Here is a 26,599-nt window from a genome sequence, read left to right as displayed (position 1 = left end):
GAGGGGTTCACATAAAAAAAAAAAAAACACACTGGAGGGGTTTCATGTGCTTGATAAACCAGGAAAAAGTAGCACTTCTTGACACACAGGCCTTTTTCTCATTCAAGGGCAGTCTATAACTGTACTAGGGTATTTTAAGGTAACATTCATAGACATAATAGAATAAAAGGAATTTGGATAAAATAAGTACTGTAGATGCTGTATCAAGTCAAATGGGGCAAATATTCTTGAACCTTAAAAAAAAACTGAAACTGTTGCATCCAGTGAAGATCTCAAAGATGTATTTTCAATGACACTAAGGGGCCCTTCATGCACAGTGCACTCTTGCATTAAATACAACTAGACAAGGGCAACAGAACTGACCTGGCTGGTTTATAGCATTTCTGTAGTAACACCAACTTAATGGGTTTGATTCTCTAGGAATGCATCAGCTCATAAAACATATATCTAGAATGCAATTTCAAATCGCAAAAATGTTAATAACTACTGCATTATGACTTACTACTGTAAACACTCAAAACACTTGTCCAAATGTAATTGTTCCTATCCTGCCTAATTCTTATAAACTCTGTGTTTTAAAACAGTCATCACCTGATGTAGAATGAATAGGGAATTTGTGGCCTAAAATGTTGAAAACCAGCAAGATGTGCTGCAAGGGCCAATATAAATCTGTTTAGAACAATGTTTCACAACCATGTATTGGATGCACATCAATACCACACATTTTCAAACTAATTAAACAGAGCTGATTTAATTAATCTGCTTGGTAGTCGAGAATATAAGGCTTTTTCTCAATACCAGGAACACAGTGAATGGACTCGCGTTCTCGTGAAGACGGGTCTTGTTGAGTTACCTTGGAAGAAAGAAGACCACGAGAACACATGCTGTGAGGAATGAGATGCTGCAATCTTCCTGATGGTTACATGACCTTCACAAGTTTTCACTGAAAATTATTAAAACATTCATACACTGTTTTATTCTACTTGTATTTGAGTTTTTCTTTTCAATATATAACATGTACTAAAGCATTACAAAGTTGCTTTACAAAATGCAGCAAATAAACACCTTTCCATGTGTTTATGCCTTTATTCAAATTTTATTCTGAAAGTTTACATTATCTCATTTAAAGAAGCTCCAGAGATAAACAAGTTATATCTCTGAACTGTAAATAATAGTAAATATAAAATTCTGAGCTTTTCTCTTCCTTTATATAGCTGCAAAAACTTCTGGGACTTTAAGCGAGTGCTGCACTCACAAGCCTGCAATTGATACGTCTTCAATTTCATCTGGGTTCTTTAATACATCCAACTTCGGCGTTGATGATGACGGTAGATTAGATTTATTTGAATTGTTTAATCTGACAAGTTTATTGTTCTAAAATATATTATATGTTTCTCAAAATAAACTATATTTTTCAAAAAAGTTTTTGTTTTTTACGCAGATATTTAAAATATAAAATATATTTTAGAGCAGTAATCACAATACTGTAAAACTGTGATATTTTTATCCAAGGTCATTATACCATCAGAATCATATACCGGCCCATGCCTACGTTGGATGAGAACGCATATTGAACATGCATATTGAGAAACAGCCCAAGAACAGAAATAGATGGATAAAGACATCCAAAATGTGGGTTCTATTGGTGTGCCTCCAGGAACATAGTCTCAAACCAACATCAAAAAACTAGTTTAAATGGAGACAAGTACACAGTTTGTTTGGCTGGCCCTTGAGCAGTTTTCTAGCTAGTAATGACAGATTCTTCAAAGTAGCATAGGCGCATTTACGGTAATGTTCCAGGGAGACGAAAGACAATTTTAGCTTTTTCTCTTTACTGTTGAATTTATTCTAAACTTAAGATCAACTTTTGCCTATAACTGATTGTCAAACAGTTGTACTCCACTCTTAAAGAAGCCACAAAGAACTATGAGGATGGGAGGATTGGTTCTCCCCAAACAGACTGGTGCCAGACAAGAAATGTCTGGTAGTGCACCCTTGGCTGCGCCTCTGAGGAATTTGTGTGTGTGAGAGAGTGTGAGTGAAGGGGCATTCCCTCAAGCACAGAGCTTCAATCTCGTTTCATCGCAAGGTTTCATTACCATCCTCTGAGCTCATGCATGATTTAGCCACTGTTCTGACTAATCCTGCTAACAGGATGTTGAAAGCCTCCCTACTTCACTTTTTTCTCCTATCTTTGTTGCTCTCTCCATCCTCCTAACACACACAGACTGTCTTAGTCTAGATCTCTCTATATTGCATCAGCCATTTCTTCATCCGCTTATATGCAATGGACAGAGCCCTCTGGGGAGAGACGTATCCTGGGTACCCTCAGATTTTTGAGTTTGACTTTGATATATCTGTTCTGCCGTGAAATATTCTATCAAGTATTGTGTCCCGTTTGGTCATAGTTCTCACGATATGTGTATGTCAGCGCACTTAAATGCGTGTAACCTACATTAGCCTCACCATGCGTAAGGGACTATAGGGAAAATGAGAGCTGTAGTAAGTACAGGAGAGAAGTCCCCGTGACTCATCTCTCGAGGGTTTTTCTGGGACAACCTCAAATTGCATTGCCATAACAAGGAGTGTGTGCTTGCACTGGCTCATTGAACTCATGCACCTGCAGACAGGATAGTGGAGGGAAGTGTTTCTGTGACTGAGGAATTCCAACTGTGCTATTGACTGACAGGCACATCAAACCGTAGTCTCAATCTTCTCAATGATCTCAACCATTGATTTAGATGGTGATAGTAAAGTGCACTCGTCCTGGTCCCAGAAGCTACCGGGGCTGGAATTTCCATCAGTACTCAGCTCATCATCCTCTTCTTCCTCATCATCGTCATCTACGCATGATTCCTCGTCGCATGATTCCAAATAGTGCAAACCCAGTGCATTGATTCCAGAGTCCTCTGAGCTGGAGGGAGAGGAGCAGTGGTCCATTTTAGGGGCTAAAATCTTCTCCTTTGGTTGGCCATGTTTAACAGTTGGGCCCACTTGATGACTGTGCTTGGAACGTTGGGGTGCAGGCTGAGGTGCCTGTGTTTGAGGTTGGTGTGTGGGATTTGGTGTAGGCGGCGGAGGCCTTTGCACATAACACATTTTACCATTGATACGCTTGACCATGTAATCATCCACAAAGAGGTCAGAGATGACACAGAACTTGGGAGACTCTGGGCAGGGTGGAGCCTGGAACTTGGGAGCCGTCCTGAGAAAACGTTCAGCCAGCGAGATGGACAGGTTCATAGTGTGCGAATGACCTGAGGGAGCAACTGGAACCGCTGTGCTGGGAAGTTGGCATACACTGGTCATAGGCTGGTAGACGTATTTACCTGCAAAGATGGGGAAAAAAGAAGAAACATTTTGATTTAAAAACAATGAATAGCCTTCGTAATTTCCATTGAAACTTATTTAATACAACAGATGGTGCAAGACAAAGAATATGCCTTGGACACTGATATTACTGACTGAATTTGAGAATTTTGAGTTAATTTAGAAAAGTGAGGTTGAGCAGTAATAAGTTCTTGTTGAAAACTTAAATCACATTGTGAATTTGTCATAGTCTTGAGCTCTGACTGATCTGGCAGCTGTACTACAGATAGCTGTGACAGATGGTTATAAGTTGTTTTAAGTTATAAGTTACTGTACTAGATACTTGTAATGCACAACACAGGGTGCTAATCTGAAAATGTCACTTTTTCCATAACAGACAGAAGGGGTTATTTTACAAGCCAGCAATGTTTGCATTGCATAGAGAGAATATTTCTATATACACTACCTAACAAAAGTCTTGTTGTCTATCCACGTTTTAGGAACAACAAATAATAACTTGACTTCTAGTTGTTCATTTGGTATCAGAAGTGGTTTATATGAAAGGCAAAGGCCTCTAGATTACGCTTATTGTACCAAAATAAAATATGGTAATGCCTTGATTTTTAATAATATAATTAGGACAGTAAGGTCTGACTTTGCTTAGACAAAAGTCACTTAACAGAAATAATGTACAGTATAGAATATAAAGTCATGGTGCTGTGGAAAAATTATTTATATTGTGTTTGACTCCCATGAGCATGGAGGACTGCACCCATACATCTCTGCAATGACTCAAATAACTTAATAATAAAGTCATCTGCAATGGCAAAGAAAGAGTTCCTGCAGGACTCCCAGAGTTCATCAAGATTTCTTGGATTCATCTTAAATGGCTCCTCCATCTTACTGCAGACATGCTCAATAATGTTCATGTCTGGTGACTGAGCTGGCCAATCCTGGAGCACCTTGACCTTCTTTGCTTTTGGAAACTTTGATGTGGAGGCTGAAGTATGAGAAGGCCATCCCCTCTGCAGATTTCTCGCACACCCCTACACTGAATGTAACCCCAAATGATGATTTTTCCTTCACCAAACTTGACTGATTTCTGTGAAAATCTTGTGATGATTCATCAGAAAAACCTGTCTTCTGCCACTTTTACAAATGATGAACTAAAATTAAGTTCTAGTTATCGAGAATTAATAATTAAGTTATTAATTTTTGCTCTTACAACTGGGATCAATGACAAGACTTTTCTCAGATAGTGTTTATTTTTGTGCTCTCTAAAATTAGCCGAATAAAGAACAGTTTAGAAATACAAAAATGAAAACCACCAAACACACAGAAGAGATGCATTTCCAAATCACAGATGATCTGAAAATGACACTTTAATCATTAGGGATGAGAGCAAGTATGCAAGCAAACTTCTTTGTAGAGTTAATCTCTGTATAAAGTTTGCAAGGTTTTTTTTATTTTTATCTAAATCCAATTTTACTGCATTTCCCCCAGAGTTACAGTTTGATAGCCAGTATCACAAAGGCAGAATTCCCTATAGTGATGGAATGGATTCTTCACTCTGGAACATTCTAAGGCCCAGCTGGCTGTCAGGCTGCAGTAATAGCTATTTCCATCCAAATCAAATCTCTACTCTTATTTAGATATGACAAATCTGTCTGGTGTCTCATATCTAAAACAAAACAAAGCACAATATGTTTTCTGTAACATCACATGCTAACATATCTAATATATCATGCATCTTATATCCTTTAGATTTAGATAGGTTTGGATTAATGTACACTTCAAATACATGAAAATTAATCAAATTGATAAAATGTTAAATTAAACAAAAAATAAATTATACAATTAAACAATAAACAACTGACTATTACTAAAGTGTACATCAAATACCCTGAACAAGGAAGCATAAATGAGTGTAACGCCCTAGAACAGACCTTCGCTGCGTCCAAAAGATTAGTCAGCTGACTTGATCCCTCACTGCCCTAACTGGCAGTCACTCTAAAGGCATTGTTGTGCATAAAGGCACCTTGTAAAACTGATTTCAGACAGACTTCTGAGACACCATATCAATTTAATTAAGTACAACAAAATAAAGAGAGCTTTGATGATAACTCTCGGAATATTTGCTTTCTACAATTAGGCGTGGGCCAGTATAGATTTCAGATGGTATGATAACCTTAAAAATATCACAATTTCACAGTATCACTGTATTGTGATTATTGCTCAAATATAAGTTCTTTTTAAATGTCTGGGTAAAAAAAACTAAAATCTTTTCCCCAATTTAACAAAATACATTTTAATTTAGAAAACATTTTTAATATTTTGGAACAGTAAATAAATAAAATAAATAACTGACTTCTGCTCTCTTCTTAGTTTAAAAAACACAGATTTCTGTACAACATGTTTAAAAAAACATTTTAAAAACTTACATATACAGTATAACAGTTAACTCTTAGCAGTTTTAAAACCTTGACTTTTCCAAACTGCGGTAAACCTTAAAACCAGTTATTGTCCCATGCCTAACTACAATACTAACTTCTTGCTAGAAGTGCCATCAAAAGTGGAAAACATTGGTCAAAATACAGTATACATTGACACCCAAACGGCGCTTCTACCAAAAGGTTGACTGTCAAAACTTTAATGCAAAGAATTGTAATATATCAAAGGTTGTGTAGGATACACAAACATCTACTGTTTGCTGCCTTCAGAATTCAATCAGAAATGATACCTCTTGACAGAGGAACTGAAGAAGAATTTTCATTTGAATGTGACATATTATGCCTTTCTACCTTGGAATGCTGCTCCGAGACAGCTTTTCGAACACAACCCCATTTCATGGGCCTCATACACACATTTGAGCATCTGTTTCTCCTTTAAAAAGTGTGGGCAAACCTGCATAAAAGTGAATAAAACATTGGGATAATGAGAGCTGATTCTGATCAGTTATGCTGGGCATACACTGCAATTTCTGTTTGATTTCAGCAAGGTATCAACTCACACAGTGTGAGAAAATGGCATGCCATGTAATGGCAAAGCTCACAATTTATTTCCTTACACTATATGGTCAGACTGTTGAGCTGCTACTTGACAGCTCACATTACATCACATTACACATTAACACTTCACAGCCCTTTTCTTTTTTTTTTCCTTAAATGTCAAAAGCGTCTGCTAAATGACTAAATGTAAATTGCAGCTGGCAAAACAACATTAGCTATTTCCACCACCAATTGGGGTTTGAATATCCAACCCAATCTAACAAAGAAACGTAACTATTTTACACATTGTCACCAAAGTGGCTATTTCATACAAATTCATACAATTTCATTCATGTTAAAATACTATTTTTAAAAGGAGACTTTTCCCAAACTGCTAAACCTACCCCTCATTGGAGGATGAGAAAATCGTACTTAAATATATGAATAACATTGTACAAATTAGTATGAATTACCCACTAAATCAAAAAGATGGAATATTGGAATATCGGACGTAAAATAAATTTATATATCACAATTCCGAAAAAGATTCTAATCAGCACTGTATCTCACAAAAATTTTATTACAATATCATTCAATTGTTCCTGTGTGTTCTATAATATATCCTTTATATCACACCCTCCTGAACCTGAAGTGGTTGTCTGTTTTCACACAGTTTCAGTGCCCATCGGTTTGTATCTCAGATTCAACTGTACAATACTCTGACAAGGGCTGATCACATGTTCTGACATGTCAAAAATTCATCCAACCATTGCCATCATAGTAACACTAATAAAAAGGCTGTGGTGATTATAAACAAAAAAACGATAGAATGATAGAATAAGCTCTTATTATACTTAAGTTGCCATAAATACCTACAAAAATAGGCTTTAAAGAAGACTACTTTTTGACAAACACATATCTTTCTGTGTTCCTGTCTCTTTTTCATAACATCCAGTGTATAATGTGTTTATAAGGCAATGAGAGTCTGAAGTCAGATAATCATCAGTTTCTCATTATGTTTGCACTTCACTATGCTCCATCATTTGGTCTCTCAATCCTGTTTTAGATTTAGGCAGGTTAAATTACATACGAGGCCAGGCTCATTGAAAATACATGCCTCAGCCATCATTTTTTGTGAAGCTTAAAATATATTCCTCTGGGTACATTTCGTTGCACATTTACAATGACAAATCCACTAGAGGGTGCTTTCAAAGTTCCTTTTAAGGCAAGCTATTTTACCCGGCAGATATCTTTAAAAAGCCTCTTGGGCATGCAAGTACAAAAGCACAAGTATCTCTTCAAATTAAACTCTCCAAACCTTTTTGCCAAGCGATTACATTTTATATTTGGAATCACCAATGAAATTTAACAACTGACTCGTAAATTTAGTTTCTAAACATTCGAATCACACACACAAAAATATTTTTTTTCAGGTTGTCCAAGCTAATGTGCATGAGTACTAGGAGGGAAGATCATGACACAAACCAATCAGGTGTCATCCTATCAAATTGTGTTTCTACCTTAAGCATCAATGACTTAGACTACTTACTTACATATATATACATACTAAACATCAGTTACCTTATATATAAATACTAGCCTATACTCAAGTACATTTTTATCCATGTATTAAATAAAACTGCCACTTTTTAAATTCATATTCATATTTCACTATCATTATATAAGTTATAATAAGAAATAATTTTTTATTTGATACATCACATGATGTTAGATATGAAGTTACAATGAGTACATTCATTAAGTGTTTAATCCTGTGCATGAATGTATGATATAGTTAATGCACATGCACTGTGTTTTATTTTCATTGTTAATTGTGAAATAAACAGCAACATGTCTGTTAAGAGTTACATTTTCACTGGAGAAAACATCTGTGCTGATGAGGGGAGCGCCAAGGAAACAAGTGTTTCTATAGCAAAGAACTGCAAATATGCGGATATTCTAACAATCTATCGATAAACACACACCTTGTGCTCACAGTCTGCACAGCTGTGGTTTGCTGACTAAATGAAAAACAAGTTGAAAACGGAGAATCGAATTTCTGCCGCCGTTTTATATCAAATTTAAAAGGGACTGAGGCGATCATTTAGTAGTGTACAGTTCATGAGGTAATTGCAAAAGTTTTTGGGGGGCTGAATGGAAATATAGTAGGACTAAAGCGACGCCCATACTGTTTTATAATTTTACTTGAATGTTTTAATGAGACATCATTCAGCTGATTTGTTGTGATCTTTGAGAAACTCACGAAATGTTCTCACAGTTGCTGCGGTCGTCAGGAGGCAGGGAATGGCGCAAGTTAAACAAAAGTGCACCAACTGCAACAAATTAAGATGCGAGTTAAAAAACATTTGGTATACCATTAAAGGAGACGCGAATACACATAAATTAGGGACATTTAATCACCAAAACAAGTGAGTATACCGAGGGTATGATCCTCAGAAGTCGTAATACCCAAACAGCTCGTGTAAAAAGTAGGCATACTGAGTATACGTGAGTATAGCAAGGACTACACCACTGTTCGCGCGGGTTTCCTCCAGGTGCTCCGGTTTCCCCCACAGTCCAAAGACATGCGGTACAGGTGAATTGGGTAAGCTAAATTTTCCATAGTGTATGAGTGTGAATGACCGTGTGTGGATGTTTTCCATTGATTGGGAATCACTAATGCGCATCACTAATGCGGCCATATTGACGACTACACTTTTTCCCATTCAAACTATACAAGTGACATGTCTTGTGTATTCTAAAGCCTTTGGTGCTATCGACATTTTTTTGCAAATCTGAAAAACGTTTAAACTTTTTTTGTATGTTTCAGATACTGTACATGTCCTTCTTGTACACTTCCATGAAAAGGTTTGTCGTACAGATCACCTAGTGAACCACTGATCTAAACAGTTCCCTAAAACGAACCTTTAGTGTTTTTTAAAGTAAATATAAGAGAAAAGTGCACTGCAACCACATAGTTTTACCTTCATTTTACATTTCTTTTACCTCTTGGTGGAACTGTATTTCACCGAACTCAAGCCCTCTACATCACATATACAAAACTGTACAAGGTGAGCTACTGAGCAAACTGACCACACCAGAAAAGTTGTCCAAATGGAGAGGTGAGGCATAGGTGAGGCACATACAAATTATATATACTGTTAAGTTGTTTGTGTGATTTGTTTGTTTTTGTTAAAAGCTTTGTCCCTGTAAATATCATTAGTGTGAAACGGGACAAAAGTTGTAGGCTTCATACTGCTTTGTACCATTATTTTTTACCTTGAAACTGCAGTCAAAAGTCTGTTGAAGTATGTTTTTACAGTTTCACAAAAATGTAGGCAGAAGCCCTTTTTCCAATGAGCTTGTGTTGCAATATGCAGTTCTCAGTTTGTACTGATTAATTGTTTGTACTTATTAATCGACTGGTTACATGGCATAGGCTGAACAAGATGGATCTAATCACAAGCACACAACAATCACATGACACCCCATTTAAATAGCATCAATTAACCTGGCTAATAACATATACATTAGAAAAACAAAATTGAAGATGCATCAGCAGGAAAAAATGCTAACTTAAGCCTAATTCACACTGCATCGACAGAGGCCAACAAATGAAAACAATCACAAGCTTACAGTTCATCACTACTCAGACATTCCACAACCAGACAAGCTCCGCGAAAACAAAATTTCAAATACCCCTACTGACACAGATTGGGTATTGCACTGACGTAATAAAATCTAACAAAGTCTCTGGATTATTCATTCATTATCACATCCTATTTACCCACATGGCGATGACAGGGTTTACAATTTTTTCACTGCAGCCATGCATGTTGGGGTGATCAAAATAATTGGGCTTAACTTTTCAGGACATGTGAGGAATACTTGGTATATACAGTATATAGGCATGGGCCAGTGTAAGATTCTGACCGTATGATAACCTTATAAAAAAAAATCACGGTATTCTTCACGGTATCCTGGTATTTTGATTACTGCTCTAAAATATCTTCTCTATAAATGTCTGGGTAGAAAAAAATTACTTTTTCCCCTTTGAACAATATATTTTATTTTTTTGAAAGATTTTAAATATTTTGGAGCAGTAAATATCAGGTTAAATAATTAATCAGGCTAAATAATTCAAATGAATTCTAGACTTCTGTCTTCATTCGTTTTAAAACACAGATTTCTTTACAATTTAAAACGGCATCTTTGGATATCTTTTCTGCTGGAGATACTGTCCTAAGAAACAAAAAAAAATGTAAATAAAAAAATCTTACACATACCTTAGGAACGGTTTTGCAGAAAATTTTGCCGGTTTTAAAACCTTGACTTTTCCACATCTTGGTACACCATGAAAACGGTTATTGTCTCATGCCTAACAGTATATAATAAATAGTGTGTTCTTGGAGCCAATAGCCTTGTGGTCTGTGCTCTGACATATGGTGCTGTTGCGCTTCGGGCAACCAGAACTGAGTCCTGCCTTGTGGTACTTTCCAATCCCTTTCCATGTCTCTCCTCCTCACACTGCTTCCTGTCAAGTCTCTATTGTTTTATTCAATAAAGACATGTCAAAAATGAAATGGAGCATTCGACAAACCTAAAATATTCTCCAGGCAATTTGAATGAATCAGAATCATCTAAATATATCAAGACATGCATTTCTATTAAAACATATGATGTAGGGGATCCACATAATCTTCCTACATGGGGAGATTTGTCATGTTAGCTGTGGTAGGCTGAATTCTAATCTGCTTCTGATGGAAAATGAACAGAAAGCAGGCCTACCTCACTGACATTTCATAAAAGAATGGAAAAACCTTGCCCCAGTTTACAACAGAACAACAGTCAATGCCTCTAATCCCGCCATTTAATGCAGTCATTGACAATTTTGCGACTGTTAGGCTTTCACCTTCTCTACTGCCAAGCTAAAGAATTTTTAAAAAGAATGAATCTATCTACATAACAATTGGCTCCACATTACTATGGATCTGAAATACAAGGATTTGCAGTCAAGTGTTAAACATGAAATGTGAAATGATAGATGCTTAGAGCCCTGCAAAAAATCTCTTAGCCATCATGAAAAAACTGTCCCCTGTAATAATCACATCAACATCCTGTCGAGAAGCATTCTTGCTTCTGTAATTGTAACCGTCATGTCTGTCTTTTTAAATTAGGCCTCGAAAACACAGTCTTTCCTGGGTATAAGGGAACAAAAACATTCCCACCCTTTAAAAGAAATGTTTATAATAAAAAAATGTGTGCGTATCCCCAAGTCATTTTAATGAGACGTCAGATCTATTGATGTGTGTAATGCTAATTACCAAGAGTAAAAAATTTAAATAGGAATGTAATAGTTAACATGTTAAGTAATTGTGCCAGGGACCTCAATGTTTATGCAAGTTAGTCATTTTCATGCATGAGCTGAGGTTCAGTGCTCATTAATTCATGAACACAGCATATTTGCACAACTGTTTAAACTCTGCTAACATGCTAAACATTTGACAGGCCTTTTTATTTGAAGTATTACATCCTGTTAATGTTGTTGGTACTTCTATAGATAACAGATAATGATGTGCCACTAAAGACTCGTAATCTTATGTTACAGTTTACCATAAACCCAAATTATTGACCAAGTCCATCAGTGGGTTAGCAATCTGTGCCAAGTGCTACAAAAGGAGCTTTACGTCTTACTGAAAACTCATTCATGTCGTGTTTTTCTCCCAAGGAAACTTTAAAGCTGCTGTTATCTGTTCTAACCATCCTCATGTTTCATTTAAACTTGATAAAATGATGAAAGCTAATGAAACAGGATACTTCACTTTTTGACATATCTATTACACTTATGACCAGTGTTTTAAAACAAATTTAAGCAATTCAAAAATTCCACTAGTCAGATAAATATATCATAAATGACCAAAGTCAGGTCTTAGAATTGAATATATAAAATTTTTTTATTTGATTCAGATCAAATTTCATTTTAGGCTTCACCACAACCACAACATCTGCAGATTTATGCTGAAGGAATTTGGGAGTATCATAATTAAAAGCTTAATTTTTCAAATAAAAAATAACACCTTTTAAACTTTTATTTAATGTTTACAATGCAAATCCAATTAGTTCCACTTATTTGGTAAACAAAGCAAGTCTCATATAATATACATAGTAAAAGACAAAAATTATTACTTTACAAACTATATTGTACATAAATTATATGAACATCTTCATATTTGTCAGTAATATAAAAATGCATTTAAAAACTGAATAAATATAAATTTACACACATTTACATAAGTAAATAAATAGACTCAATGATAGCCTAAAAATCTGCATAAATCTGTGTATTTCTGTACACACAGATTCTGTGTGGGCCTATCTTTGAGTCACTATTGACTGCAAATCTTTTTCAATGAAATCCATTTGTTTACCTCAGTGGGTAAAAATAAAGATGAGGGGCTGTCAATGTGTTTGACTTAAGATATTTGATAAAACGGCAGGGAAAAAGTCGTAAAATGTCTATTTATTGTTATTAGTGGGAATTCATTTTAAACCATGCTTGACATGCATAATTAAGATTTGAGTGATCCAGTGAGTACTACTGTGGCTTTTATTAGTGAAAAATCAAAAAAAGTTCCCATTTTTGGATAACAGGGTTTTTAAAACCTCTGGTGACTAAGAGAGACAGAATGAGTGTGTCTGCTGATAAGAAGTAATCCTGTGATTGTTGGTCTTATTTTTAGGCTTTGAGTTTTTGTGCTCATAGAAATATTGTGCAAACAAAGCCTGATGTACAGTTGGGGTTTACAGGCGGACGTGACCAGGACTTTCCACATCCTGTTATATGTACTTGCAGTCTTAGCTATCAGAAATCAGAAGTTAGGACTAACCTTGGTTGAGAATCGATTAAGTTACACTTGGGTAATTATGATTTGACATTTACAATAATTTTTATATTGAATAAACTGGAATATGAACTGTTTTTAATTGAACAGATATAATGCAAACTGGTCACTTTTATTCTGGAGAATTGAGAACTACATTTTAACTGCAAACAAAAGAGTTTAGTCCGCCTATGGTATTTCCTATTGCATTTTGTTCTGATTAGACAGTTTTTTGTATTTTCATAGTTTTGTGTTGGTCCTGTTGGTTCATGCTCGCTTTGTTCTGATCACCAGCAAAATACAGTTAGTGAAGCTGATTAAAAAACATGATGTTTTGATTTTTTATTTTGTATAACCAAGGAAATCTTTCTGATTAAGGTTGCTAATCCAATTAATAGTAATAATTAAAAAACAAAAACAAAAAAAAACATAAAACTGAATGCTGACCAGCTAATATGGTGGTCATTCTTAACAGGTCTTACAGACTATGTGGTGCTAAACAGTTATTTATCTTGAAAAATCTGCTATTTTACATAAACCTTCATATTGTTTCAGATCTGTTTTACGTTGTTTCTTTTATGGAATAAATAATTTTTTTATTTTGAAGAATCTGCAGATTCTTGTGTTTCAGATACGTTTGTTTCTGAAAACCAAAATCAAAATTACAGTGCCAATTATAATACCATGCACACAATTGGCATGCATAAATTAATTATTAATGTTTGAAAATGTATTAATGAATTGCTTAATTGGTGGCTGTGTGTTTGTGTTTGTTTCAGCATGTCTTGTAAAGGGCTCTGTAGATTTGGAATGGAAGTGAGTACATTCTGCAGTACATTCCCAACTGTATGGAAAGGAAAATCTTCAAAATTCAATGGACTGACATCATGGTGGAAAAGATAAATACAGTTTCTTTTTAAATGACTTGTGTTTTCTTCCACTTTCAAAATAAATCTTGAAGAACTTTGGTGAAACTAGTGCTGAGACAACTGAAGCTTTTTCTCAAGCTACATTTGACCAACATTTTGAGAAAAGTTTGACAGTGAACTCTGATTAGAAAAGTAGTCACAGATGACAGGAGTTGATTCTACACTCCAGCAATCTCTATCCTGCAATTACAGATTGGATCAGGCACTGAGATGTGTGAAGGTAGGCTTGCCTGAAGACTGAGGATCAAAGCCTTGAAAAATCCCTTAGTGTGAATCATTCATCAGGATTAGATAGATAGGCAAGGCCATTCACATTTGCTTCTTGGTTCACCTCAAGTAGAACAATCACTTTCAGTCTGCCTGACTCTTTCTGTCATGCTTGAGCCCTTACTTATTCTCTGTTTTTTGTAGAATTTACAATAAAATTCAAAAATCTGATTTAGGCTCTTGTCAAAATCACTTCTCCTCTTTATCTAATAACATGGAATACCCACAAGTTTAAAACACTTTAAAGGGGTTCTAGTGGTCAACTTACAGACTTATGCTGCGGTCACACTAGAGTTTGTGCGTGCGAAATTCTTTTGTACAGCGCTGCGAAAAGGGGCGGGATTAAACAAGATAATTAGACATAAAAAAGCAGGCGATTGGCCCATGTTTTAAATTTCTGTCCAAAAAGGTCATGTTTTGATCTTCGATTGGTCTCACGTTGTCATGTGATGTGATTTCACAGGTCAGAGTTCACCAAGCTTGAACTTTCCAACGCAGTGAACTCAGAAACGTGTTGCACGAGCTTGCGTTTCCAGGAGAAAAGTCCAGTGTGACCGCAGCTTTACTTGTAGTCGTACTCACACTATGTACAGTTGCTTTGAACCGGGCCGAAGCACGCTTGCCCCCTCCCCTCTGCCTCGACGGCCTGCACTCACATTGCATCCCAGCCAGAGCACGCTTACGTCATCAATGATGCGCTGTTCAGTTTAACAAAAGAGAAGCGCTCTTGCTCAGCACAGTGGAGATTGCTTTGGTTATATCGTTTTAGTCGTTTGATATGCAGTGACACACAGTCAAATAATTTGCCGAACTGATCAGTCACTTTTGACGCTCATAAATTATCTTAAAGTCCCCGTGCTGCAGGTTTTAGGAGGTTTGCTGAAGGTACAGCTGACGTGTAGCGAGGGGTTTGCACCTATAATAATTTACGACAGTTTGCATTCATTGAACATTAAGAATGATTAATAAATCCATATGATAAATCCAAACAGTCCCTTAAAAGTCACGTCTCATCTTCAGTTTCGAACTCAGTCGCACTTTGCACTCACTACAAGCGTACAGCGCCAAAGCCCAAGTGAACCGTGCTCTGGCACATGTCTTACAACCGAGCCTGGGCCTGTCAACTGAACCGCGCCTGAACCCAATTCAGAGCACTTACACTTCTCAAACAAACCGGAAAACGCACCTGGGCACGGTTCGGATAGCATAGAGTGAGTGTGCCCTTAAACTGTGTCTTCTGAGAGGCCTGGGGTCACAAGTAATCACCTTAAGTTGTACTGTATGTGGATAGACTCAGGGCCCTAGTACTCATCCTGTACTGTACTGTATAATATAATCTGTTGGGCTCCTAGTATTTAACATTAGCTGAAGCTACACATTTTTTGGGAAAACTCAATCGTTATATTTTCAATCCACTTAAATTTGTTAAGTTAATTTAATCGATTTGTGTTGAGACAACATCAATAAATTGAGGAGCTTTATTTTCTACAGTGTGTGCTGAGTGTCTTTGGGTCCAAGGCAATAAACCATACAGCCTGAGGCCTCTAGTAATCAATATACATGCATGTGCTGAGGGTCCTAAGGCCCTTAGAAATTATCTTATACTGTACTGTATGTGCTAATGATACCAAGGGCTCCTAGTGATGACCTTGCTCATAGATTCTCTACTGGTCAGCTTTTATTGTACCTGTTATAATCAACAATCACTGTTTGCTCTGTTGGTCCTGGGGCCCCTAGTAATAATATTACACTGTGCAAATTTTGCTGATAACAATGGGTACCCTACTGTAGATTATCCATCACCTTTCGCTGTAAACACTGGGCCCCTAGTAATCAACTAAAGGCTCATTAAGGGGCCATTCAAATCAAATTATCCAGAACTGTATTACTTTACAAATCTTGAATATCACAATATTATTAAATATTACAATTATAACAATATCAACAGCAACACTCACGCACAAAATGCAGCTGATTGAGTCGTTGCCTAGTGACTTTTAAAGGGTAAAAGGGCGTTTGGTGTGATCGGCCTCTTATACATCTGCATTGAGTGATCAGTGTGACCTACGGCGTGTGCCTTGTGGGTAGTCGTGCATTCTTACTTCTGCATGCTTTTTTTGTTGCTCTGCAATAACACTTCCGAAATGCTAGCTAGCAGTAGGTTTTTATGTTCTTCTGTGTCGAGTTTCTTCGCGGGTATTTATTTATTTATTTTCTGAATGTTACCTTAATGCAGGGGTTTTCAAACTATGGGGCGCCAGCACCTATTAAGGGGGGCGCGAGACATTGAGGTGTGCACTAGATTAAATTATGATGCTGATTTTTATGTGCTCACTAGAGTGAATCTGATACACTAGAGTGAAAGCATACATCACTTAACGGTATGATACATGAGTGTGCTCCACACAGGTTTTTGCATCTCGTTTATATACACTATGAAAAGCAACTATGCTAATTATTCTCTTTATTCTCTATTTCCACCTGGGAATACTCATCCAGAGGCCCTCAGACTATGTAGTGCCACTGATTCGATCCAAGACCAGCGACGAGATGATCCCAAGGTTTCCATATCCTGGACCAGGCCGTATCCTGAGCAGCAGCTCATGGAGGATTGGAGAGCATGAGACTGATTCCATGTAACTCTCCAGGGACAAATGAGTCTCACTGAGGTCCAGCTTCCAGCCTCCGGCGCCTAGACTGCAGCTCTGCACAAGACATTTGGCCAGAGGAGAAATGGTCGTGCCCAACTGAGCCTGGTTTCTCTCAAGGATTTAAATTCTTCAGTTTCGCCAATTGGTTCGCTTGCATGGTTCGGGATCTGTAGAGCTGCACATCGATGGATTTGCTCTTCAGTGTTTGGACTCTCAGTAGTGATTTTAAACCACACTGAACAGAGCTAAACTGAACTGAACTTAAACTGAAATACACTGTTTCAATTTACTATGATCTTCTATGTGAAGCTGCTTTGACACAATCTACATTGTAAAAGCGCTATACAAATAAAGGTGAATTGAATTGAATTGATTAATGTTAGCTCCACATCTAACTATCAGGCACATATAGAATTAATGTGTTCGAGTAAAATGCAAATAAAATGGACTGGGTGCTTTTTAAAATGAATGACGAAGAATAAAAGTTAAACCGGTGAGCCAAAAGTGCCCTTCTGATTCAAATCAGCAGGAGGCTTTTCTAGATCTTTTACTAACGTTGAAGACATACTACCTAACTAAAATTCGCTCATTCAGAGGTGGGAACCGGCGGATGTGCAACAACTGTAATCATAAGGTTAACACAAAACAAAAGTTTCTGTCTGGAGCTCCTTCACGAAACTCATCACTTAAACAATCCCTCCATCAGGCTCGTGGCTCTACTGTGGCTCTCAGCACCACCCACACTCATACCCACAACCAAGCCGACCAATCACAGAGTTTGCACTACGGGTCATTGTGTAGTTATATATTTTGATTGGTGTCAGACATGGCGAGGGCCATGTGAAGGCTGTGCCGGACCATACGAGTTTACTTGACGCAGAAGTATACATCAGCCTTTACAATGAGGGTACCAAGGTCTCTGAAAATCAGCAAACAGTACCCTGTACTTAGTGTCCTGTAGCTTCTATTAATCAGGTTTTTCTGAATGCAACGAGGGCCCCCTGGTCTCTGGTAATACACACACTATATGATTCCTGCTTCCCCAATTGATAATCTTACACTGCAAAGTGCTGTTTGGCATGTGACCCTAGTAATCAGCTTACACTACAGTATGTGAGCTGTATATTCTGGGGCCCACGATGATCATCTTCAGTGCACTATAAAAACTGAAGTCCCATTAATTACCTATTGGTCAGCTTACACAGTTTCTGCTTACACTCCAACTATTAGAGAAAAATGGCATCTTACTGAAACTAAACAAGGTTAAGTCATAGATAGTACTGACTTGCTATGGTCTGCCCCACAGCCTGCTGGAAGAAACTTAGCTCTCTAACTTCCTTTTCCATCAAAGCTTGACAAGTACAGAACAGTATTACACCCAGAACGCCAATACACTAGTGCCTCTGGAATGAAACATTTCTGAAAGACATCTGGTGGCTGCAAAATAACAGTTTTAACAACCGTAAATAAAATTTCATTTCCGAAAAACTCAAAATCTAACCGCACACACAGTAGATTTACTGAACTCTTACAGGCTTCCTCTACAGTTTGAAGTCCCTGAACGGCATATCCTTTCTCCTAACCTTTAGGGAGGTAAACAAGAACAACGACTGCTGTGTTTACACACATCCAAACAGCAAAGACAAATAAAAGACAGAAAAGGAGAAATACGAGAGTAGAAAACAACATAATTCCCTAGGGACTGCAGAGAACTGCTCTAAAAGGCTTATCTCAAAGGACAAAGCCAATCTTTATTCAGTTATTCACTCCTGCAAGTGTGTATAAATACATTTCTAACTGCCTCTGGGCTTTATAGTGTACAGTGACTTCTTGTTTCCATGTTTTCTTGTACTGTATCATGGGATCTTGGGATCAGTTTTTGCAGGCCATTTTTTAAAGGTGTCTACTGCATTAAATGTTTTTCCTAAAATTGGCTATAATCAAATGTATATATATATAAAAAAAATGTATATTATAAATGTGTACCATCTGTATAAGATGTTTCTTCTTTTGTATCTGATCTCCTACAGTATTCTAGTTTTATTTCTCATTCATTCATTTTCCTTCGGTTTAGTCTCTTTTCAGAGGTCGCCACAGCAGAATGAACCACCAACTATTCAGCATATGTTTTACGCAGCGGATGCTCTTCCAGCTGCTACCCAGTACTGGGAAACACCCATACACATTCATTCACACACACTATGGACAATGTAGGTTAATCAATTAACCTGTACAGCATGTCTTTGGACTGTGGGGAAAACCGGAGCACCCAGAGGAAACCCACACCATCATGGGGAGAACATGCAAGCTCCATACAGAAATGCCAACTGTTCCAGCCAAGACTTGAACCAGTGACCTTCTTGCTGTGAGGTGAAAGTGCTAACCACTGAGCCACCCTTCCGCCCATTTTATTTCCCTTTTATTAAGGAGCCCATATTATACATGAAATAGGGTCATATTTAGGTTGTAAGGGTCTCCAACAACCGTCTAATATGCATGCAAGGTCATAAAACACTTTTATGGTCTTATAATCTGCATTTATTTTTACCTAATTATCCCAACGACTCCCATATGAATCGTTCAGCGATTCATTTGTTCCCAACCCCCTCCTCAGCGCGAAGCTAATCTGCGCTGATTGGACCGATGACAGCCTGCTGCGATTGGTCGACAGTGACAGGCTTCAGCGCGAGACAGAGTGAAATGCCCAGCTGGTAATCAACTATATAAAAGTAGTCACAGTGCACACGCGCTTCATAGTGTAAGGCTTTTTTCACACACACACACACACACACACACACACACACACACACACACACACACACACACACACACACAACCCTCCTCAGAAGAACTGGGGAGATCGACGCGAGTCTCCTAGCCTCTCCCTCTCCCTCTCCCTCTCTCTCTCTCACACACACACACAACGCTCCTCAGAAGAACTAGGGAAAGCGACGCGAGTCTCTCTCTCTCTCTCTCTCACACACACACACACACACACACACACACACACACACACACACACACACACACAACGCTCCTCAGAAAAACTAGGGAAAGCGACGCGAGTCTCTCTCTCTCTCTCTCTCTCTCTCTCTCTCTCTCACACACACACACACACACACACAACGCTCCTCAGAAGAACTAGGGAAAGCGACGCGAGTCTCCTGTCTCCTAGCCCCTAGGCGTCACAAACTCGACCTGTTCTTTTTCTCTCTCTCTCTCTACTAAAGAGTAACCGCGTGTACTGTACCAGGTTAACAAGTAACAAAACACAATAAATACATAATTTGCAAGTTAAACGAGGCAACAATTTTAATCGCACTTACTTACACTAGTGAATAAACCTCAACCACTGACTCTTAACAGTTCACAACTCATCTTTGGGTAGAGACTGTCAATATTATCCATCTGAGCACAGCGTGACTTCATTCGACCGGCGGCGTCTGTGTGTGTGTGTCTAGTGTTTTTTCTGTGTTAGTGGGCGGGGCTGCAGGTTTCAAATCTCCCTGGTTTGCGCGCGTAACTATTGGCGAGGCTTGTGTTTCGTGGCTGCGTCATCGCGAAACACCTAATGACTCGTTATCAAGACGACTCGTTTGAAGCACTTTGAGTCGACTCTTTTATAGATGAATCAATAGTTTTAAACACTGTACACTTACAGATTTAAGCCTTAGCTGGATATTTCACTTCACTTAGAGCTGTGTTACACACTACATGGAAGAGCATTTTCAAAAACCCATAATATGGGCTCTTTAATATTATTTGTTTAGATTATTTATCTATTTTAGGAATCATTTATTTTATAAGCAGTTATGTAATAAATGAGAAGTTGTATAGTCAGCTGTCCATTTTCTCTAAATAAAGCACCCTCAAGACCTAATTATCTTGCCTGTAGTGTATTTTGTGATATGGATATCTGTTGGTATGGTATTCATCAATTACATGGGCAGGTCCTGATATTGCCAAGTACTAGTTGTCCTGAGACCATCATTTTTTATGATGACCCAGGGACAACAACTCCATCAGCCAATCAAACGTCATGACGTCATTATTATGTGCCCCCTGCATAGTCTAAAAATTCAAAAAAAGAACAAAAAAAAACCCAGAGCTGCCATTTTTTTTTACCAGTGAAGATGACAAGTAAAAAGGTAAGATCATGAATTTTCTCCTATCAATTTACAGAATAGTAATAATCAAAAAATTTAGACTTGTTTATGCATTATACGGTGCATAAACAAACTTATAACACCTATTAAAAGTGCTAGGTTTAGCAACTATACATGTTGCCTGCTTTATTTTAATAATCACTAAAATGGCAAAAAATAAACAAAAAAAAGTACATTTTATTATTTTTTTTACCTATTTTTTTGTATGTAATACTTTTATCAACTTTATTGGGGCATGAAAGGAGATAAAACACATGCAATTCCGCTCACAAGTAGGACAAATGTCAGTCAAGTTCCCAGGAGGATCCTTGTCGTTCCATTTTAAACAACACTGGTTCCGCCTGAGAGCCTGTGCAGCATTGCATGAAGAATCAAATTAATATTCAACATGTTTACATAATGCTTCTAGAATTGCAAGCATAAACATCTTCCCCTTAATTAGAACAGATAATGGCTTAATTACCGATGACTTAACTTTACGGTTATGTAGTGGGTGTGTTTATGTAAACACAGCTTTGTAATGTTTTATTGTATTCCTTTATTGTTCAAACCTTACATTTTCTTAAACTGAATGACAGCAAAAGGACACAAAACATGATAAGAAACATCCCTGATTTAGAATTGGTACGTGCGTTTATTTTCTTATATGTACTGTATAGCACAACTACAGAAAACATTTGTCTTTACATATTCATCTAAACTACTGTTCAAGTTTTACACCACACATAAATGTCCTAAAACATTGTTAACAGGAAATAACTTTTGAATATTTTGTGGGAAGGAAAGGCATGTTAATTACTTCATTTACTCAGTCTTTCTTAATTCTGTTTTCTTAAATTGTAACTGAAATTTTGCATCCTGATGCTGTTGAACTTCAGGAATCTAATTGGTATTGGAATGTTACTAGCATCATAAGTGTTGGATGAGTTTGATGTTGTACTTCTACTTAATTCTGTTGAAATTCAGGAATTTAATTGGAATCGGAGGTCAACAAGCATAATGAATTCAGCTTCAAGTGGTTGATAGGTTTGATAATGTACTTTGTTGTTTAATACTGAGTGAGTCTAGAAGCTCAAAGACTTGACCGCTATCATTTTTTTTTTCTAAAAGTGAAAGGTTGAACTTTAAAAAAGCAAAGCCAAAGCTAAGACCTTAAAGCTTGGAATAAATTGTGCTGACCTTTAAAAGCTGAGATAAAAAAGCCCAACTTAGCAATGAGGTCAGTTTAGTGCTTGACCTCTGACAGAGCTATGTGAACTTCCTGTCATATCCTGATTAATTTCCTTTTCAACATGTCAGTCAGGAAAAGTAGCAACATTGTTGGATATATTTTTCATAGCTCCAAGCCACAGTTACTCAAAGGGTTATGTGTATCTAATATAAATAAATAAATAAATAACAAAAGGTTTTTCTTTTAGTGTGGTTTTGCTTGACGGTGGATTTTTCACAGAACCTCTCTTTCAAAATTGATCTGCGTTGCTTCACAAATTTTAGAACAGGAAGTGAGACTTAAGAATCAGACAGTATTTTGGCAGAAACCCAGTACTTTCGCAACTGCATATTGAAACTAACCTATATTGACCCAATTTTACAATCCCTTGCCCTAAAGAATCTGCATTTAGTGTTAAAAAAGCTCCTTTCTGCTAACTGCGAATGGGATGATAACCGGTTTCAAGGTTTATCGCGGTTTGGAATAGTCAAGGTTTTAATTTGTTATATGTTCTGTTATACCGTTCCCAAAATATATGTAAGGGTTTTTTTTTATGTATTTATTACGTGTTGTAAATAAATCTGTGTATTTTAAACTATGAAGAGAGCAGAAGTCAATGATTTATTTTAACTATTTAGTCTGACATGTTTACTGTTCCAAAATATTATAAATGATTCTTAAAATGAAATATATAGGGTTCAAAGGGGAAATATTTAAGCCAGACATTTAAAAAAACTATTTTAGAGCAGTAATCACAATACCATAGTACTGTGAAAATGTGGTATTTTTATCCAAGGTTATCATACTGTCAGAAACTTATACCAGCCCATGCCACTTACTTGTTAGTTTATTTATATATTCACAAATAAATGTATTACTAACAGAAAAATTTGACTTCTGTCACTGGTTCCCCCTTCCTCCACTTTTCTTTTGCTCTCTTAGACACACGCACGCACGCGCACACACACACACACACACACACACACACACACACACACACGCACACACACACACACACACACACACACACACACACACACATGCACACACACACACACACACACACACATTTGGAGATGATTATCAGAGGTCGCAGGAATCTAAGGAATCTGCTCCCTCCTTCACAGTCATATGACATCTGTTAGCCTCACAATGACTGCCATTTTTATCTGACACCAGAAATGGCCTGAACGTATCACTTCTTCATAAAGATATCTTAGTGCTCAGCTTTGTTCTGCTGTTGACTTCCTCTATAATGATCATTCTTTATAATCATGGTAGAGTGTTTCCCTTTTACTAGTACAGTCTTGGTCATTTTATACCAAGAAAAAGCCCCTAAAAGTCTGTTTGTGTTAGATCCTGTAATTGCTTTGGATCATTCTAGAGAATTTCGATCTTTTCACTGGTGAAGTTCTGCATATATTCTCCTTCTTATTAAAGCTGATGACTTATTTACTTAATAACTTTTTATACAAATAACATTTGTTCAAACAAAGAGAAAAAAAATGACTTAAGATATGTCAAAACGTATCACTCATTTAAAGTCAGTATACTATAAAATACTTTTAAATAATAATAATAAATATTATTGTTATTATTAATATTATTTAAAATATGAATAAACTTTTAAATAATTTTTTTATAATTTTTTATTACAATTTTAATTAAATGTAAACTAAGGTACTTAAAAAAGAACAATAAATAAATGACGTATCTTTAAATGTCAGTATTATTTAATTAATTCCAGTTATAGATGTCAAAGAGCTTTCTAAAAGGCATGTTTTAAATGTTATATGAGTATCCGTAAAATAAAAAAAAAAGGCTAAAATAAATGAAGTCTAAGAAATGGCTCCCTCCCCCGGTGCATCTGATCATCTTTGGAAATTCCTGTAATAACTTTAATACTAACTGCTAGGCTGAACCATAGCATTTGATGGTATCTATCTTTATCATTTTGTATCTTCTGTTATGACAATTATAACGACAATGTTTATTCCCATTTAGCCCACTTCTAAAATTGATTTAAAACTGTTTTTATAAAGCTTCCTTAGAGGGACTATAGTCATATTCACAACCAGTGGTAGGCTAAGATGTTTATGCATCATTTATAGAACTGTTTAATATTTCACGAGTGACACAAAAGCAAGATTTCCATCCATCTGAGAATATGAGATAAGCAGATGCTGTATAGCTACGCAGATGCAGATGATAAACTTTGCATGGTTATCAGATTAAATAACATGTTTGTCTATTTGACTTTTTCATTACCAATTACTGCAACTTTACAATATAATATTAAAATATAATTATTTTATAATATACAATTTTTGCCAAGTTAAATTTGCAACAGTCTCGCCAGGCTTCGAATGTTGTGAAAAGAACTAAAAGACGGTTCAATTAAGCCTGGCTAAATCTACCACCTTCAATCTGGTTACAGACTAAAAATAATACTAATAATAATAATAATAATAATAATAATAATAATAATAATAATAATAATAATAATAATAATAATATTATAGCCTAAACTAAAAAAAAAACTATCTTTTATCTTTGAAAGGGGAAATGAGAACAAAAGAATTTTCACGAGACTCTGCACTAAATCTTTGTTTTATTACATCACAAGTCTTGACCGAAAATCAATCTGTTCTAAGCTTGAAATTGGTCTCATTCACCTACATTTCCCTAGCATAACGTCTTCAATTGGAGACTGGCCACTGGTGAACTGTTAGGGCGCTGCACTCCTCTTTGTCGGTGATGTTTTAAAGTCTTTTCGTGGATCATCTGTTTATGTGCACCTGATAGCAGCATGTACCCCGTCTGTCCACATCTAAACGGTGCTGGAGAAAAACAATACAAATACTTACAGTGGCACCAACCCAGATGACAGCACCAGTGCAGCTTGAAACATTTCCCGTGGCTGTGTGTGGCGCAGATGGATAGTCCATCGCAGGGCAGAAAGTCCGGTCGTCCTGCGCAACTCCTGGCTAAAGCCTGAGCTTCATCTAACTTCTCACTCTTCTGTCCGCCCGAAGCGGCCATCGCGCATCGATCACACCGACAAAGCCCTCATCAGCACCGGGCGCTCGGGGGAGATTTGATGCGCTCAGCGTCGGTTGCTTTTCAATTCGACAATAAAGAACAAAAGTGGAGAAACGCCCAAGACTTCGGCTCCCCAAGTTCCACGTCTAACTCTTAAACCAAAAACATTTCGTTACCACCCGAATTGCCTCTAAAATAGTTTTTCTCCTTGCAAATGAAATCGGCGCACCGAACGCGTCCGTAGAGCTCCAGATACGGAGAATGATCTTGATTCTTATTGTCGAAGACGGATTTTCCGTTTTGCCGTGCGCCGATGATCCCCGCCTCTTACTCTCTCTCTCTCTCTCTCTCTCTCTCTCACACACACACACACACACACGCACACACAAACTCTCCCTCTCTCGCGCGCTCTCTCTCTCTCTCTCTGTGTTCCTAAATTGATTTACACGCATTTACTGAATACGTGTGTGGAAAACCCAGCCTACTATACAGTACATTTTACCTGCTTTCTGGGGAAATTTGGAACTTCGTTCATGAACGCAGTTCATCAAGTAACTTCAAAACAAAACAATCAAAAAAAAAAAAAAAAAAAAAAACATGGAACAGCTTGAATGAAAACACTTTGACCAATACATAGGCTGTGTGACATAGCTCAGGCTACATGTATGATGTACTGTAACTCAGGGGCGTTGCTAGGGTCGAAAGGGATAAGGGCTTAACCCCAAAGAACCCTCACCTTCTTCCAGCGATCTGAGGTATTTTCATAAGATTATAATAAAATAGATATAGAATTTATAATCCGATGCTAACTGACATAGCATGTTACAGTAGAATGTAGCTATAAAATAATAAACTAGATGCATGAACTCACTGTGATTTAACTACAGTGACAGTAAATCATATCTAAATAAATGTCTTTCTATAACAAATCTAAAAGCTAATACAATTTACCTTTTTTATTTTTAAATAATTCACATTAATATGACTGTAACCAGAGGATGACAACAGAGTTCGGATCCACATGCAGGTTTATTGAGGAGGTCAGGCAAGCAATAGTCAACAGGGGCAAACAGATATATGCAGGCAATCCAGAAACGTATAGTCAAAAAACAGGCGAGAGGTCAGAAGGCTGGCAGCAGGCAAGGATAATCGGAATA

The 26,599-nt window shown here is 37.0% G+C and overlaps 1 protein-coding gene across 1 annotated transcript; it reads right to left on the bottom strand.

The window, feature by feature from the left end:
* On the bottom strand, window positions 1-25,756 carry c1h3orf70 (chromosome 1 C3orf70 homolog). The gene is made up of 2 exons (XM_056458625.1): window positions 25,268-25,756; window positions 1-3,329 (listed from the first exon to the last, which is right to left on the bottom strand). Exons 1-2 carry the CDS (start codon window positions 25,440-25,442, stop codon window positions 2,695-2,697), a joined length of 810 nt encoding a protein of 269 aa, XP_056314600.1. The 5' UTR covers window positions 25,443-25,756; the 3' UTR covers window positions 1-2,694.
* Window positions 25,757-26,599: the final 843 nt, after the last annotated feature.

Source organism: Danio aesculapii, chromosome 1 (assembly GCF_903798145.1).
Source record: "Danio aesculapii chromosome 1, fDanAes4.1, whole genome shotgun sequence".
NCBI classification, from domain to species: Eukaryota; Metazoa; Chordata; class Actinopteri; order Cypriniformes; family Danionidae; genus Danio; species Danio aesculapii.
The sequence above is the reverse complement of the archived record's forward strand: the minus strand, read 5'-3'. Positions and strand labels throughout refer to the sequence as shown.

Bases quoted from the DNA above. Each gene is read 5' to 3' on its own strand.
- c1h3orf70 (XM_056458625.1), bottom strand. From the start codon at position 25,442: ATGGCCGCTTCGGGCGGACAGAAGAGTGAGAAGTTAGATGAAGCTCAG. The intron at 3,330-25,267 runs GTAAGTATTTGT...CCATCTTTGCAG, and splicing joins TCATCTGGGTTGGTGCCACT to GTAAATACGTCTACCAGCCT.